Source organism: Terrapene carolina, unplaced genomic scaffold (assembly GCF_002925995.2).
Source record: "Terrapene carolina triunguis isolate 2854851 unplaced genomic scaffold, T_m_triunguis-2.0 Scaffold66, whole genome shotgun sequence".
NCBI classification, from domain to species: Eukaryota; Metazoa; Chordata; order Testudines; family Emydidae; genus Terrapene; species Terrapene triunguis.
The window spans coordinates 54,904,847-54,919,612 of NW_020664417.1; the positions used below are offsets into that span (position 1 = coordinate 54,904,847).

General features: G+C 43.9%; 1 protein-coding gene across 1 annotated transcript; it reads left to right on the forward strand.

Moving 5' to 3' along the window:
* The first annotated feature begins 3,772 nt into the window (after positions 1–3,772).
* On the forward strand, positions 3,773–14,520 carry SGCB (sarcoglycan beta). Its single transcript, XM_024216210.3, has 6 exons — positions 3,773–3,890; positions 7,966–8,175; positions 9,368–9,553; positions 9,680–9,871; positions 12,726–12,857; positions 13,521–14,520. Exons 1-6 carry the CDS (start codon positions 3,849–3,851, stop codon positions 13,719–13,721), a joined length of 963 nt encoding a protein of 320 aa, XP_024071978.1. The 5' UTR covers positions 3,773–3,848; the 3' UTR covers positions 13,722–14,520.
* The last annotated feature ends 246 nt before the right edge of the window (positions 14,521–14,766 follow it).

Consider the following 14,766-nt stretch of genomic DNA (forward strand, 5'->3'; position numbering starts at 1 on the left):
AGCAGGCTAGGCAGAGCTAATCCCAGCTTGTCTGGGATGTCACCCAGAAGCATAGCATAAGTTTGCCATACGGACAGTATAGAGCCAATATTCATAATTTCAACTACAAAACTGATACACACATATAGACAGCCTAATCATAACCAGTAAACCATAACCTTGAATTAGACACCCCATTTGACCCCCTTTATACAAGATTTGGGTGCCACTACAGGACCTTGGTTGCAACAATGATCTATATGGTCCCAGTTTATGTCAATAACGTCACAGTGCCATTTTCAGTCTGTCCATCGGTGCCAATGATTGAGTTGGTGCCAGCATTGCTAGTGGCACAGGTCTCGGTGCCAAGTCCTGCACCAGGGTGGTCGGTGCCATGGAGGAGGAGTGGCATCTCGACTCCGTGCTGGTGCAGGGGGGCTCGGCAGAGGTCCATGGAAGGACGGTGCCGGAGGTACCCGGAGCCTCAGGTACCCGGAGCCTCAAAGATGCTAACTTTAGTCAAGCTCGGCATTGAGTATAGCAACCTCCCCAGGGACCTCTTCTTTTTCTGAGTGTCCTTATGAGGGAAGGTCGTGGCTTGCTTCCTGGATGATTTGGAAGACCGAGCACGCCCATTAGCAGAGGTTTCGCTCGGGAAACCATCTGCTGATGTTGATTTTGGTCCCTGAGGAGAAAGCTGAATGGACTTTTCCATCAAAATCATCTTGAAGCGGAGACAAATGCAAAGTACTCCATTTAGGAAGGAACAATCAGCTGCACACACATACAAAATGAGAAATGACTGCCTACGAAGGAGTATTGTGGAAAGGGATCTGGGGGTTATAGTGGACCATAAGCTAAATATGAGTCAACAGTGTAACACTGTTGCAAAAACAGCGAACATCATTCTGTTATGTATTAGCAGGAGTGTTGTAAGTAAGACACGAGAAGTAATTCTTCCGCTCTACTCCGCACTGATTAGGCCTCACCTGGAGTATTGTGTCCAGTTCTGGGCGCCACATTTCAGGAAAGATATGGACAAATTGGAGAAAGTCCAGAGAAGAGCAACAAAATTATTAAAGGTCTAGAAAACATTGGGTTTGTTTAGTCTGGAAAAGAGAAGACTGAGAGGGGACATGATAAGTTTTCAAGTACAGTAACTCCTCACTTAATGTTGTCCCGGTTAACATTGTTTTGTTGTTACGTGGCTGATCTATTAGAGAACATGCTCATTTAAAGTTGCACAATGCTCCCTTATAACGTTGTTTGGCAGCCGCATGCTTTGTCCATGACTTGCAGAAAGTGCAGCCCATTGGAGCTAGCTGGTGGGGGCTTGGAACCAGGGTGGACCGGCAGCCCCTCTATCAGCTCTCCTAAGTTCCCTGTGTGGCAGCCGCCCAGCAGGCTATCAATTGCAGGGCAGTTCAGGTATCCCTTCCCCCACTGCCGTGTGCTGCTTCTGCCCTCTGCCTTGGAGCTGCTCCCAGGAGCCTCCTGCTTCCTGTGCAGGGGTGGGGGGGAGAGGGGTTCTGATGTCAGGGTGTGCCTCTTCCCCCCCCAATCCTGCCTCCCGCTCATGTACCCCATCTCCACAGAGCAGGGGAGGACAGGACAGGACTCAGAACAGAGGGAGCTTGCTGGCAGCAGCTGCTGTCTCAACTTGCTTATCTACTTAAAAAGGCAGCGTACTTGAGTGGGGTCAGCATACTTAAAGAGGCAATACGCATCTCTCTCTCACACACACAACAGTATGTGTCTCTGTCTCTCCCTCCCTCCCTCCCTCTCTCACACACACACGGTGTCTCTCTGTCTCTCTCTTTCACACACACACACACACACACAGTGTGTCTCCATCTCACACACACATGCCACCCACGCATTTTGGAAAGTGGAGGGAGTGGTGCACTCCAGTGGGATAGCGTGGGTTCATCACGTTCAGTTTCCACAGGGAATGTTTGCAGCCACTGCCATGCTATGTCTCCTCCCTTCATTCCTGCTGCCTTGTAGAGTGTGAGGCTACATTAACAACGTGTTAACCCTTGAGAGCTCAGCCAAGTGCTAGTTCATCATTTATCAGTAAGGCATTCCCTAGGAAATATCCCACCCTCTTCCATCCTCTGACTCCACCACCTCAACCAAGCTTCACAATCATCATTGCTGTGTACAGTATTCAATTGTTTGTTTAAAACTTTTACTGTATGTATGTGTATGTATATATAGAGAAAGAGAGAGTCTCTTTTGTCTGGTGAAAAAATTTCCCTGGAACCTAATCCCCCCCATTTACATTAATTCTTATGGGGAAATTGGATTTGCTTAACATTGTTGTGCTTAAAGTAGCATTTTTCAGAAACATAACTACAACGTTAAGCGAGGAGTTACTGTACATAAAAGGTTGTTACAAGGAGGAGGGGGGAGAAAAAATGTTCTTCTTAACCTCTGAGGATAGGACAAGAAGCAATGGGCTTAAATTGCAGCAAGGGCGGGTTAGGCTGGACATTAGGAGAAACTTCCTAACTGTCAGGATGGTTAAGCACTGGAATAAATTGCCTAGGAATCATTGGAGATTTTTAAGAGCAGGTTAGATAAACACCTGTCAGGAATGGTCTAGATAATATAGTCCTGCCATGAGTGCACGGGATGGACTAGATCAGGGGTTCTCAAACTGGGGGTCAGGACCCCTCAGTGGGTTGCGAGGTTATTACATGGGGGGGTTGCGAGCTGTCAGCCTCCACCCCAAACCCCGTTTTGCCTCCAGCATTTATAATGGTGTTAAATATATAAAAAAGTTTTTAATTTATTAGGGGGGGTCACCCTCAGAGGCTTGCTATGTGAAAGGGGTCACCAGTACAAAAGTTTGAGAACCACTGGACTAGATGACCTCTCGACATCCCTTCCAGTCCTATGATTCTATGATCTCTGTCATGTCATACCCTGGCTTACAGGTTGCTACAGTGGGCACATTTCTGAGGGATATGAATCTCCTCCAAACAACAGACACACAATGAGTGGCTGTCAGAGACAGGCATCGCCTCACGGCAAGAGTTACAGCATATAAACCCAGGCGAGCCGGGCATCGTTGCCGTTAAAAATTGCCCAACAGATAAAGAATGGGGAAGATAATTTATTTTTGGAAAAGAACAGTATCTAACTAAGTAAACTAGACTTACTAAACTACAACTAATCTAAATATTTCTATAGAGAGAGAAAAGGAAGAGGCAGCACTACCACTGAGCTCCGTCTACAGCCGAGGACGGTTGAGAAGGAACTGAATGGGTTGGGTGGTGCAGGTGCTACATGAGGTGCCAATGGCATCTGGAGACAACTACTGCGCACGTGGGCCCCAACTGAGCACTGCCACAGAAAATCTCCTATCTGTAGTGCAGGGATGCACCAGCACCTGAAGTGGAGCACCCACAGGGACACTACTCCAAGAAGAAATAGCATTATCTTCAGGTTACTCAGGAGGAACTGAGGCTCAAAGAGGGAAAGTGACCCAAAGTCTGTGGCAGACCAAGGAATTTGGCCCAGACTTCCTGACTCCCAATCTCCACAAGACCTTCAGCACAAGCTCATGCTTCTTCCCTGGAACTGGCCGGGGGCCTGCATTTCGGGGTGCCAGGGTGTGTGCCAGACTCATCCAGACACTCCCCGCCAGGCTGAGGCTGCTCTGGGCCAGGGTCACCCCGGGGGGAGCGGCAGGGTGAATTCCCGACCCTGCCCCCTAGAGCTCAGGCCGGACACGAGCAGCACGGGGAGCCCAGCCCGGCGGGAGGTGCCGAGGCCAGGACAGGGAGCGGCGACAGGCGGCTGGCGCGGCGCTAGTCTCCCCGCGCCTGGGCGGGACAACAGCATAGCGGCAGGAGAGGAAGATGGCGGCGGCAGCAGCAGCTGCAGCAGCCGCCTCGGACCAGGTCTGTGCCCGGCCCTCAAACGGCGGGGCGCGCGGGGGACAGCCGCCTCCAGGGCTCCCTCGCCATGTGCGGAACAGCCCCAGCGGAGCCTGGGCCCCAGGGAAAGCGGCCGTGGACGAGCCCCTCCCAGGCGGCTGTGCCGGCACCGCCCCCAGCCGTGGCTCCTCGGGGACCCGAGCTCTCAGCCCGGCCCCGTGAGCGGCGGGGGCCCCAGCGGCAGAAACACCCCCAAGGCTGATGCAGCCTGGCCCGGAGCCTGCCCCATGGGCCGCAGAGGAGCGCCCGGCCCCGTGGAGCCTGGTCCCGAGCCTGCCCCAGGCCGGACTCTAGCCAGCCCCTGCTCCGCCCGCGGGCTGTGAGAGCCCGGCCCGCCCCCGCAGCGTTCCGAACACCCGGCCCAGCCCAGGCCCTGCGGGAGCCGAAGAACCAGCGCTGGGCGCGGAGCGACTGTCTGTCCCCACGCTCTGCGCCTGGCCGGCTGAAAGCCGTGCGGGCGAAACCCGTCTGCACAGTGCTCTCCCCTCCCCCGGGTGTTAAAAACCAGGGCTGGGATAACGAAAACCGGCTCTTCCCTGCTGGGCGGGGAGAAGCTAATTACAGCCTAGACAGTTGTCTGTATTTAAAGTTGCTGCCCTTGGCATTTGATTAATGGGTGGTGGCGAGGTTGTGTTTTATGGTTTGGGTTGGATGGGAGGGTGTTGTTTTTCTTTGCACATTGATTTTCTGTTACTCAAATAGTAAAATCAAACAAAAAATCAGAGTGCCTGATTTATGATGAGTTTCATTGCAAGCTAACCCTTTCACAGTTGCCTTTTCCTTTCAAGGTGATCTGAAAAGGTTTCAGAGTTGTGAGGTAAAATCTTTTTCGGGACCATCTTCCTGTTGATGGAAGGGACAAGTTTGCCTTTCAATCTTGAAAACCATGACACCTCTTTCATATACTGGGATCAGTAGGGTTATAACACGGCAAACTTGCCATATTTGGGGTTTTTGGTAAAAGCCTAAGCTTCTGGAGTCCTCCGATTTTTTGAGCATCTCATCTTTTTTTTCTTTTTAAACTAAGTTTCTAGTCCTTATGGTTTCAGAGAATAGCTTGGAAACCTGATCTCAGAAGACAAATAAAATAATGAAAAAATGGTTGGCTTAAAAATCATTAGATTTTTTAAATTTCATGATTTTACAGGACCTGATTCTTGATTTTTGAATGCTTGCAGTTGGCAGCAGTGGTTTTTTTTTTTTTAATGGTATTTTTGCTGCTTTATTATGTGTAAAGGTCTGGACGGTTTTTGAACATCACCCCACCCCGCACCGCACCTCACCTCACCTCCTTGTTTAAATACATCTAAAAAAATATTAGAAATACAAGATTTTTTATAAAGGGACTCCAGTTTGTAGTAAAATATTCTTCAAAGGACTACACATTTTTAAATTTTCATTTCTATTTTTAATTGATCTTGATTCTTTGAAAAGTTTTGATTATCATTGTGCAGTTGGATTACTGAGTTCTCTAAGGTCCCTATCTACTTACACAGGCAAGACTGATTTAAAATGTAGTGAAAGAACTACATTTTGTATCAAGCCTCTCACATTACATTTGTTTGAAAAATTAAGGATGACCATTCACAATGTGTTCAGCCAAGAAAAATAGTAGCTTTTTGCCATGCTAGAATAGAACTTCGTGCCAGCTGTTGGTAGGGGTAAATGACAGAAATGTAGATACTCATTAAAAATGTACATTGGAATACAGATTCACCTATAGGAACGGTGTCTATATATTTATATAATAGGGAAAGGAGGTTTTCCCATTCACAGTCTGAATTTTGTTAATAAAATGTACATTTGTTGTAACATCTCAGCATATGAGTAAATGTCTTTCAGTCTCACAGTTTATAAATCAGTATACAGCTATGTAGTGTAGCTTATTGTAAATAGAATTGTGATCATATGCTTCATTCTATTTAATTTGTACCAGTGTGATGGTTTGTTGACAGTGTTTAAATATGACTTAGGCTAAGTTTCAGTCTGGTTATTTGAATTCTCGCTTAGAGTAGTGGAGGCTAAAATGATCAAAGGAGTATCATCATCTGTCTCTGAGAGGTAAAGGGGATGAGGGAGGAGAGAGGGACATGCCCTCATAGTTCATCATCCATGGAAGTAACATTAAATGTGGCCTGAAAAGAAAAAGGAGTCACTATGTGCCTAGTCTTGCAACATTACTCTTGGGAGAATTTTGTGTCACTGCGCAATGCAGAATTTTGCAGAAATTAACATTGTACACGCAGAATTTCCTTTCCCCCACAGAAATGTGCTGGACCCAGCAGAGCCCAGCTCGCACATAGAAGACACGGCTGGTGGGAGGGAGAGGGAGCTAGAGGGTTCCTGGCAGCTGCAGTTGCCAGCACGCCCTGAGGGAAGGAGAAATGGTGTGCAGGACACTCCATGCAAACCTGGGACCAAGCATCAGGCTGTTTCTCCCTCTGGTTCCCTGGGCTCTGGGGCGGAGGGAGGCAGGTGTCTGAGCTGGGGGGGGCGGGGCATGGCTTAGCTCTGGGTGGGGGGAGGTGTGGGTATCTGGGCAAGGGGGAGGCCCACGGCTGGGCTCAGGGGGGAGAGGGTGCGGGTATCTGGGCTGGGGTTCCCCATGGCTGGGCTCTGGAGGGGAGGGGATGTGGGTGTATTGGCTGGGCATTGTGGCTGGGCTCTAGGGGGAGGGGTTGTGAGCATCTGACCTCCCCTGGCTGGGCTCTGGAGGGGGGTAGGGAAGGGGGCAGAGAAACAGGAACAGGGTTGTCATAGGGGTTTCTTTAACTCTCTACTCCTGGGGGAATTTGTGTGTGTGTCTGTAATGTTACAGACATACTTGCTGACAAGTATTTTGAAATAAATTACCAAAATAATTGAAACTGGTGTGATTATGTAGTGTTATTTTGACAAATACAATTTGCAGAATTTTGCAGAATTTTAAAATATTGTGTGCAGAATTTTTTTTGGGGGGGCGCAGAATTTTTAGGCGCAGAATGCCCCCAGGAGTAAAACATTTATTATGTTTAAGTTAGACTGCTCATGTGAGTAAAATTGATCTGCAGAATGTTTGGAGGATTAGACCTCAAAATAGCATCTTGCTGTATTGAAAGAGAAGAAAAATAGCAAGAAAGAACAAGGTACCATAAGGTTTTGTACAAAGCTCTAAAAATATAGGAGTCTTATAACCCTTCCACTTTCTATCCCTGAGAATACTTTATATGAAAGCATTTCCTACCTGTCAATTTGCCCTCCAGTAATATCAATGAAAGTGATACTGTCACCTTGAGATATAGTCAGTTCAAAACAATAAGTTAAAACTATTTTTAGTTATACATGCCCACGAGTTTCCCTACCAGTTTTTTGTGGTTTTATAATGTTTTTTCTCTTCCCTGTTCCTGAAGTGAAAGACCCCCAGAAACAGAGAAAACTGACTATGCACAAAATGCTGTCAAAAGCACACAATAAAAATCCTGAAAGATTTGTTTCTTATTGTTAGAGCAATCTTATTTGTTACATATAATTAGTAAACAAATAGACAAATATTCAGATTTTTTAAATTGATGGTGTCCCTTTACATTTTTTATTTTTAAATATTTTTGGATTTCTGTCTTAGGGACAACCAGTGAGATAACTTTATGGCTTGTACCATTACTCTTTTCTACATTCTTAGGTAAACCCACTGAGAGAGACACACTGTAGTTCACAGGGAACTAAAAAATAAATGTTTGGGTGCCTGTAAATAGTCCAGTTAGATACAAGGAGCACATCTTGTATCAGTCCCAAAATGTAAATACATAATGAAATTCTTTACAACTGAAATTTAATTAGTTACTGCAACAGCATCACTGATTTATAGATACTGTTACAAAAAAAATCGAGAAATTCTTTATAATTGGTTTTAAAGTACCTCTGTATTGGTGTTACTTAAAAATAGATAAACTATACATTGGGATATCAGACAAATATTCCACTGGTTCAAACTCTTACTTTTGTTATAAATTTTGATTGCCTGCAAAATAACCATTTATCCATGCTTTGTGTCATGCTGTAGCAAAGTTCTAATGGCCCTGTGAAGAAATCTATGCGTGAGAAGGCTGTGGAACGGAGAAACATTAATAAAGAACACAACAGTAACTTTAAGGCTGGATATATCCCAATTGATGAAGACCGTCTCCATAAAACAGGCTTACGAGGCAGGAAAGGCAACTTGGCTATTTGTGTGATTGTTCTCCTTTTTATTTTGGCTGTCATCAATTTGATTGTGAGTATAACACTTAGGCTGCAAGTGATATTTGGGCATGCTTGTTTTACTTTTTATTGAGTATTTATTAAATAAATATAAACCTTCTCCAGCACAGATCAGAATACTTTGGAAAGCACAGTCTTAAAGTGTATTAAGGGGGATTACTTTAATTTTTGTCCTACCTTTCCTGCTTATTTTTAGTCTCAAAAATATTATGTCAAGGTGTTTTGTTGTGGGTTTTCCGAAGTTCTCTGTTGTTTTTAAAAATAGCATCATAACATTGCAAGATGTTTTGCAGAGATTAAAAAGACAGTTCCTTCCAAAAAGAGCTTAAACGCTAAATCTTATTTTTACATCCTCTCATCTAAGAGGCCACATGTATCACTGCCACAACCGAGCCTATGTCCCTAATATTAATCAGGATCAGGAATCTTCTGGTTATTCCCACACCCAGAGCTGTACATGACAAACAATGCAAAGTATTACCAGTGCAACGTTCAATACAATTATTTTTAACTAATGTATGCAATAAAGTGCTCTCAACCCATCAGATCGCAGGAATGTTGTATAGTTACTAACTGAACTGTACATTAGTTTTCAGAATTCATCCTGTGCAATCTGCACTCTGATTTGCTACTGTAATTCACTATTTTAATACCCACCTTTGCTTCTCATCTCCTCATAGTTAGACATTTCAGTATACCATCAACACTGAGGGGTCCTTTCTTTTAACTCAAGATTGAGTGTGTTCTGTCCTGGGTTAACAAACACCTTTCCCCTTGAGTTTATTTAGCTTAGGATATAGACAGTATCTCAAACAGGAAGATGTCTCAAGCCACATTACTTAATTTCAAAATGTTCAAGTGTAAGGAGAATGTAGGTTTTTATAATATTTTACAAACTATTTTAGATCATATTTCAGATGGCTTACAAATAACCATATATTGTGATTAACTGCATTTCTATGTTTTCAGTGGAAAGAAAGCATAAACATAGTAAAGCAAAGGAAAATATTTTCTTTAAAACAAACTTCCTTTCACACACCCATTGTAAAAATCTCTAGCACTTAAATAATTTGTATGCTTGGAGTTATTTCAAATGTAATAACTAATTAAACACTCCTTTAAAAAAAAGTATTTTGACCACTCTGTTTTTCCTGCATCTGTAGTATTACAATAAATATTAAACTTTGTTTGTGTTACTGTTTTAGATCACACTTGTCATCTGGGCTGTGATTCGTATTGGGCCCAATGGTTGTGACAGCATGGAGTTTCACGAGAGCGGCTTACTGCGATTTAAACAAGTATCTGACATGGGAGTTATACATCCATTATATAAAAGTACAATAGGAGGGAGGCGTAATGAAGATTTGGTTATCACTGGAAATAACCAGCCTGTAAGTTACATGAGTTGAACATACGTGGTGAACAATATGGGGATTTGCGTTATTATTATTAATCATAACTATAGTAGAAACGTTTTTGTCATGTTTTAAAATAATTTTAATTATTTGTTTCTGCAGATTGTATTTCAGCAAGGAACAACAAAACTTAGTGTTGAAAAGGACAAAACCTCCATTACCAGTGATATTGGTATGGAATTTATTGACCCAAGGACACAAAATACTTTGTTCAGCACAGACTATGAGACTCATGAGTTTCATTTGCCAAATGGAGTGAAAATTTTGAATGTACAGAAGGCATCTACGGAGAGGGTATGAACTATTTTAATAGCTCACTTTTTCTTTTATATAAAGGCTGATTATGGAATTGTTTGTTATTGCAAAGTAGGAATGCAGTTTGTGTTGTGACTTGGTCATATTCAAGTAAATACAGAAGTATAACCAAAAAAGTATTTTGTCATGAAGTAACTGTCACAAAATGTAAACAGTAAAATCCTGAAAAGTCATAATAACTATGTTCTTTTATTGTACACTGTTGCAAGTAGAGAATAAGTTAAGATAAACTAAAATGCTTTAATTAACCATCCTAACATTTCAGGACCAGAATACCCAAATTTATTTTTCTGTTTGCTATTGGAGTTTTCCTGTTTGTTCATGCGCTAGCATTATTGATTTTTACAGCTAAGTGGTCCAGAAATAGCTTGTTGTATAATTATTACTGTTCAGAGGTTGTGGGAAATTCAGATTTTTTTAAAAAACTCAGTTCTTTAAAAATACCACACACACACACGTGAGTGCACAGAACACACAACCTGTATCTCAGAGGTGGGCAAACTACGGCTCGTGGGACCCTCCTGCCTGGCCCCTGAGCTCCTGGCCTGGGAGGCTACCGCCGGCCCCTCCCCTGCTGTTCCCCCTCCCCCACAGCCTCAGTTCGCCCCGCCGCCGGTGCAATGCTCTGGGCGTCAGGACTGCGAGCTCCTGGGCAGCGCAGCTGCAGAGCCCGGCCTGACCCGGTGCTCTGTGCTGCGCGGTGGCGACGATGTGGCTGGCTCCAGCCAGGCAGTGTGGCTGTAGCGCCGCTAGTCTCCGGTGCTCCAGGCAGCGTGGTAAGGGGGCAGGGAGCGGGGGGGTTGGATAGAGGGCAGGGGAGTTCGGGGGGGTGGTCAGGGGGAGGGGGTGTGGGTAGGGGTCGGGGTGGCCAGAGGACAGGGAACAGGGGGGTTGAATGGGGGCAGGGGTCCCGGGGGGGACAGTCAGGAAGGAGAGGGGGGGATGGATGGGGCAGCGGGGGGCAGTCAGGGGCAAGGGTTCCCGGGGCTGTCAGGGGACAGGGAGAAGGGGTGGTTGGATGGGGCAGGAGTCCCAGAGGGGGCTGTCAGTAATGGGGGGGAGTGGATGGGCTAGCAGGGGGCATTCAGGGGTTCTGGGGGGGCCGTCAGGGAACGGGGGGGTTGAATGGGGCAGGAGTCCCGGGGAGGGGGGCGGATAAGGGGTGGGGACCAGGCCATGACCCCCTCCCTTAACCGGCCCTCCATACAATTTCTGAAACCCAATGCGGCCCTCAGGCCAAAAAGTTTGCCCGCCCCTGCTGTACCTATTGCTTTCTTTTCCTTGGTGATAGATTTGTAATAATCAGATGACATTATCCAGCACAATATAACAATTTTTTATGTGCAGTTAAACTGAAAAGTGAACAACAATGGCATTGCAGGGTTCCATGTTTGTCAGTTTGACTTCCAGATCAAATGTGCCTCATTTATTAGTAAAAAAGATGATGTTTTCCAACTGCCACCATTACAAATTCAACATGGGATCTGAAAATCAAGCTCTGAGGTTTCTTTCTTGCACATCACCATCTGTAATAAAGATTCTGCAGGCCACATTAAGACCTTAGTCACAACTATACAACCCCATTGCCTTCAGTAGGTTTACACAGGTAACTGGCTATGTATTTAGAATTTAGTGAACAATTGTTGATGATGTACAAGAATGAACAGAATCCAGCTCACTCTCTCTGTGATGTTTACTCTGCAGAACTAACAGGAATAAAAAGTAAACTTATTTTTGTACCTAAGTAAACAACTATAACTCTGAATACACACAAGGAACAGATCTGATGGGTTAGGAGGAATAATTTTTATATAATCACTCTTCAGAATAAGAGAGACTTACAAGGTAGATTAAATTTGGCACCTAAACTAGACTCATAGACTTATAGACTTTAAGGTCAGAAGGGACCATTATGGTCATCTAGTCTGACCTCCCGCATGATGCAGGCCACAAAAGCTGACCCACCCACTTTCCCTTAACTCAGCTGTTGAAGTCTCCAGGTCGTGATTTAAAGACTTCAAGTCGCAGAGAATCCTCCAGTTTGCGACCCCTGCCCTATGCTGCGGAGGAAGGCGAAAAACCTCCAGGGCCTCTGCCAATCTACCCTGGAGGAAAATTCCTTCCCGACCCCAAATATGGCGATCAGTAGAACCCCAAGCATACAGGCAAGATTCTCCAGCCGGACCCTCATTTTACCAGCGATGGCACGTTATTGCCTAATTGACTAAAATCACTACTTATATGTTCCTCTAAATTCTCTAGCACAGGGGTTCCCAAACTTGGTTCGCAGCTTGTTCAGGGTAAGCCCCTGGTGGGGGTTTTGTTTACCAGAGTGTCCGCCGGTACGGCCGCTCGCAGCTCCCAGTGGCCACGGTTCACCGTTCGCGGCCACTGGGAGCTGCAAGTGGCCGTACCTGCGGACGCTCTGGTAAACAAAGCGTCTCGCAGGCCGCCAGGGGCTTACCCTGAACAAGCCGCAAACCAAGTTTGGGAATCCATGCTCTAGTATTAATGGTTGAAATTCTTATTGTACTTAATCCTAGCCAAGTGATACGCAAGTGTAAGTCAGCTGACAGTCTAGAAAGTTTAACTTTTTACTGCGACACAGAAATTTTCCAGGATAGGTAATCCTTGTTTCTAGACATGACTGATTGTTCAGAGTAGTAAAAAATTGTAGAAACTTTAAAGGCATAGGGAGAGGGATATGCAACATGCATTGACAGTGTTATATTCAAATTTTTAACAAAACTACTTAAAGACCAAGCAAAAATGGAACTTTTAAAACTGTATCTACCATTATTTCATTCTTCTTGCATATTTTTTTCCCTTTAAGATTACCAGCAATGCTACCAGTGACCTAAATATAAAGGTTGACGGACGTGCCATTGTTCGTGGAAATGAAGGTGTTTTCATCATGGGCAAAACCATTGAGTTTCGCATGGGTGGTGATATGGAACTAAAGGCAGTAAGTATTTTAAATTGACAAAATTATTTCTAATAGTTCCATGTTAAAACCAAGAAGAAAAAAATTAGGCTTCTTAATTTTTTTGGATGGATTCAAAATTGTAAGTTCAGTATAAAAATATAGTTTAATAGCAGTTCAATTAATTTGTAGCATTATAAAAGCAAATGTAATAATTTAATTATTCATCTTTTGAAATGGTGTCTCAAAAACTTTGAGTTAGTAATTATTTCATACTGTATGCTTTTTGATGTTATGTAATGATGTGGACAGTCTGAAGTGGGGAAGAGGGAAAAATAGTAGATTTTAGAAGATTGATGTTTAAAGTCTAATTTGTTCTGGTTCACAAGTGAAGATAAGCTTGGTGGGCTCATTGTATTGTGCATCCACATCTAACTACCACAGAATGAGTAGTGTGCTTGGTATTGGCCTATGAGTGGAATAGCAAGGTATGCGGCGGGTCAGAACTGAGATGTATGAGCACTACATTCACTCGTGATTTTTTTTAAATAAAGTTCTTATGAAAAGACTTAAGATGTAAACAAAATTAATAACCTGTTATTATCTTTAGGGTAGCTTTGAAAATAAGCTATTGGTTTACATTCTTTTGGAAATAAACATCCTACTTCTGTTAAGTAATACATTGTATAATTATTCTTTTATTAGGAAAACAGCATTATCTTAAATGGAACTGTGATGCTCAGCACGTCTCGACTACCAAGTTCTTATGGGGAAAAGTTTAATAATGTTGACTGGCTGCGCTATAAGCTCTGTATGTGTGCAGATGGAACTCTATTTCGAGTTGAAGTAAAGACCCGCAACATGGGTTGTCAAACCTCAGTCAACCCGTGTGGAACCACACACTAAACACAGAGTACTGGGACAAGAGCAATCATGAGAGTTCATTTACGTTTTTACATTTGTATGTATAAAACAATTGCATGCCAATTATTTCTGTTTTTACAACAGTTTATTATAATATTTATTACATAACATTTTTAGCACAGCAGTATTATGTCTGTTGCATAATTTCAGTATTTACAATAGAGTATTTACCATAATAATGGGTCTGATTTAGCAAGATACTTAAGCACATGCTTCAACATGCACACTTGTCAAGTACCTTGCTGAATTGAGGCCAGTAAGAGAGATTTACTGGGGGACTGATCCTACAAGATACTGAGCACCTCCTTGCCTCTGAAGTGCTGTTTTACGTCCTCTCACCTCAAGACTCTGAGAAGTTGCTGGAATCTGCATGGAGTGAGGTGTAGAGTTGGGAGGATGCACATTGTTCCACCTTTGGCTCTGCAGAGATTCCTTGGAAAAAGCAATACAGTTTGCAGCTCTGTTACTTGTTCCATAGAGCCTCTTTTTTGTTGTGCAGATCATTCTTTAAGAAGCGGACTTTGGGATAACTGTGGTAAGAGGGACTCTCTGGCAACATTGGAGTCATGCTTTGTGGCAGTGGTAGGAAACCAACCACAAAGGAATAATTGGGCTTTCCAGTTCTTTAGAGATAAACCCTACAGGAAGGGGCCAAAAGGCAATCTGGCTTCTTTTATACAGATGTGTTATGTGCTGATTTTCAGCCCACCCTCAGCCAGACCTTCATTATTGCAACTAATTATTTAGAGTGCAGCAAAGGTCAGTCATCTAAATAACTGCTTTGTAGGCCTGGTCTACACTACGACTTTAATTCGGATTTAGCAGCGTTAATCCGAATTAACCCTTCACCCGTCCACACTACAGAGCCAGTTAATTCGAATTAAAGAGCACTTAAAATCGATTTCTGTACTCCACCTCGACGAGCGGAGTAGCGCCAAAATCGATTTTGTTAATTCGAATTAGGGTTAGTGTGGCCGCACACCACCGAATTAATGTGGTTAAATTAATGGGGTAGTGTGGCCGCACA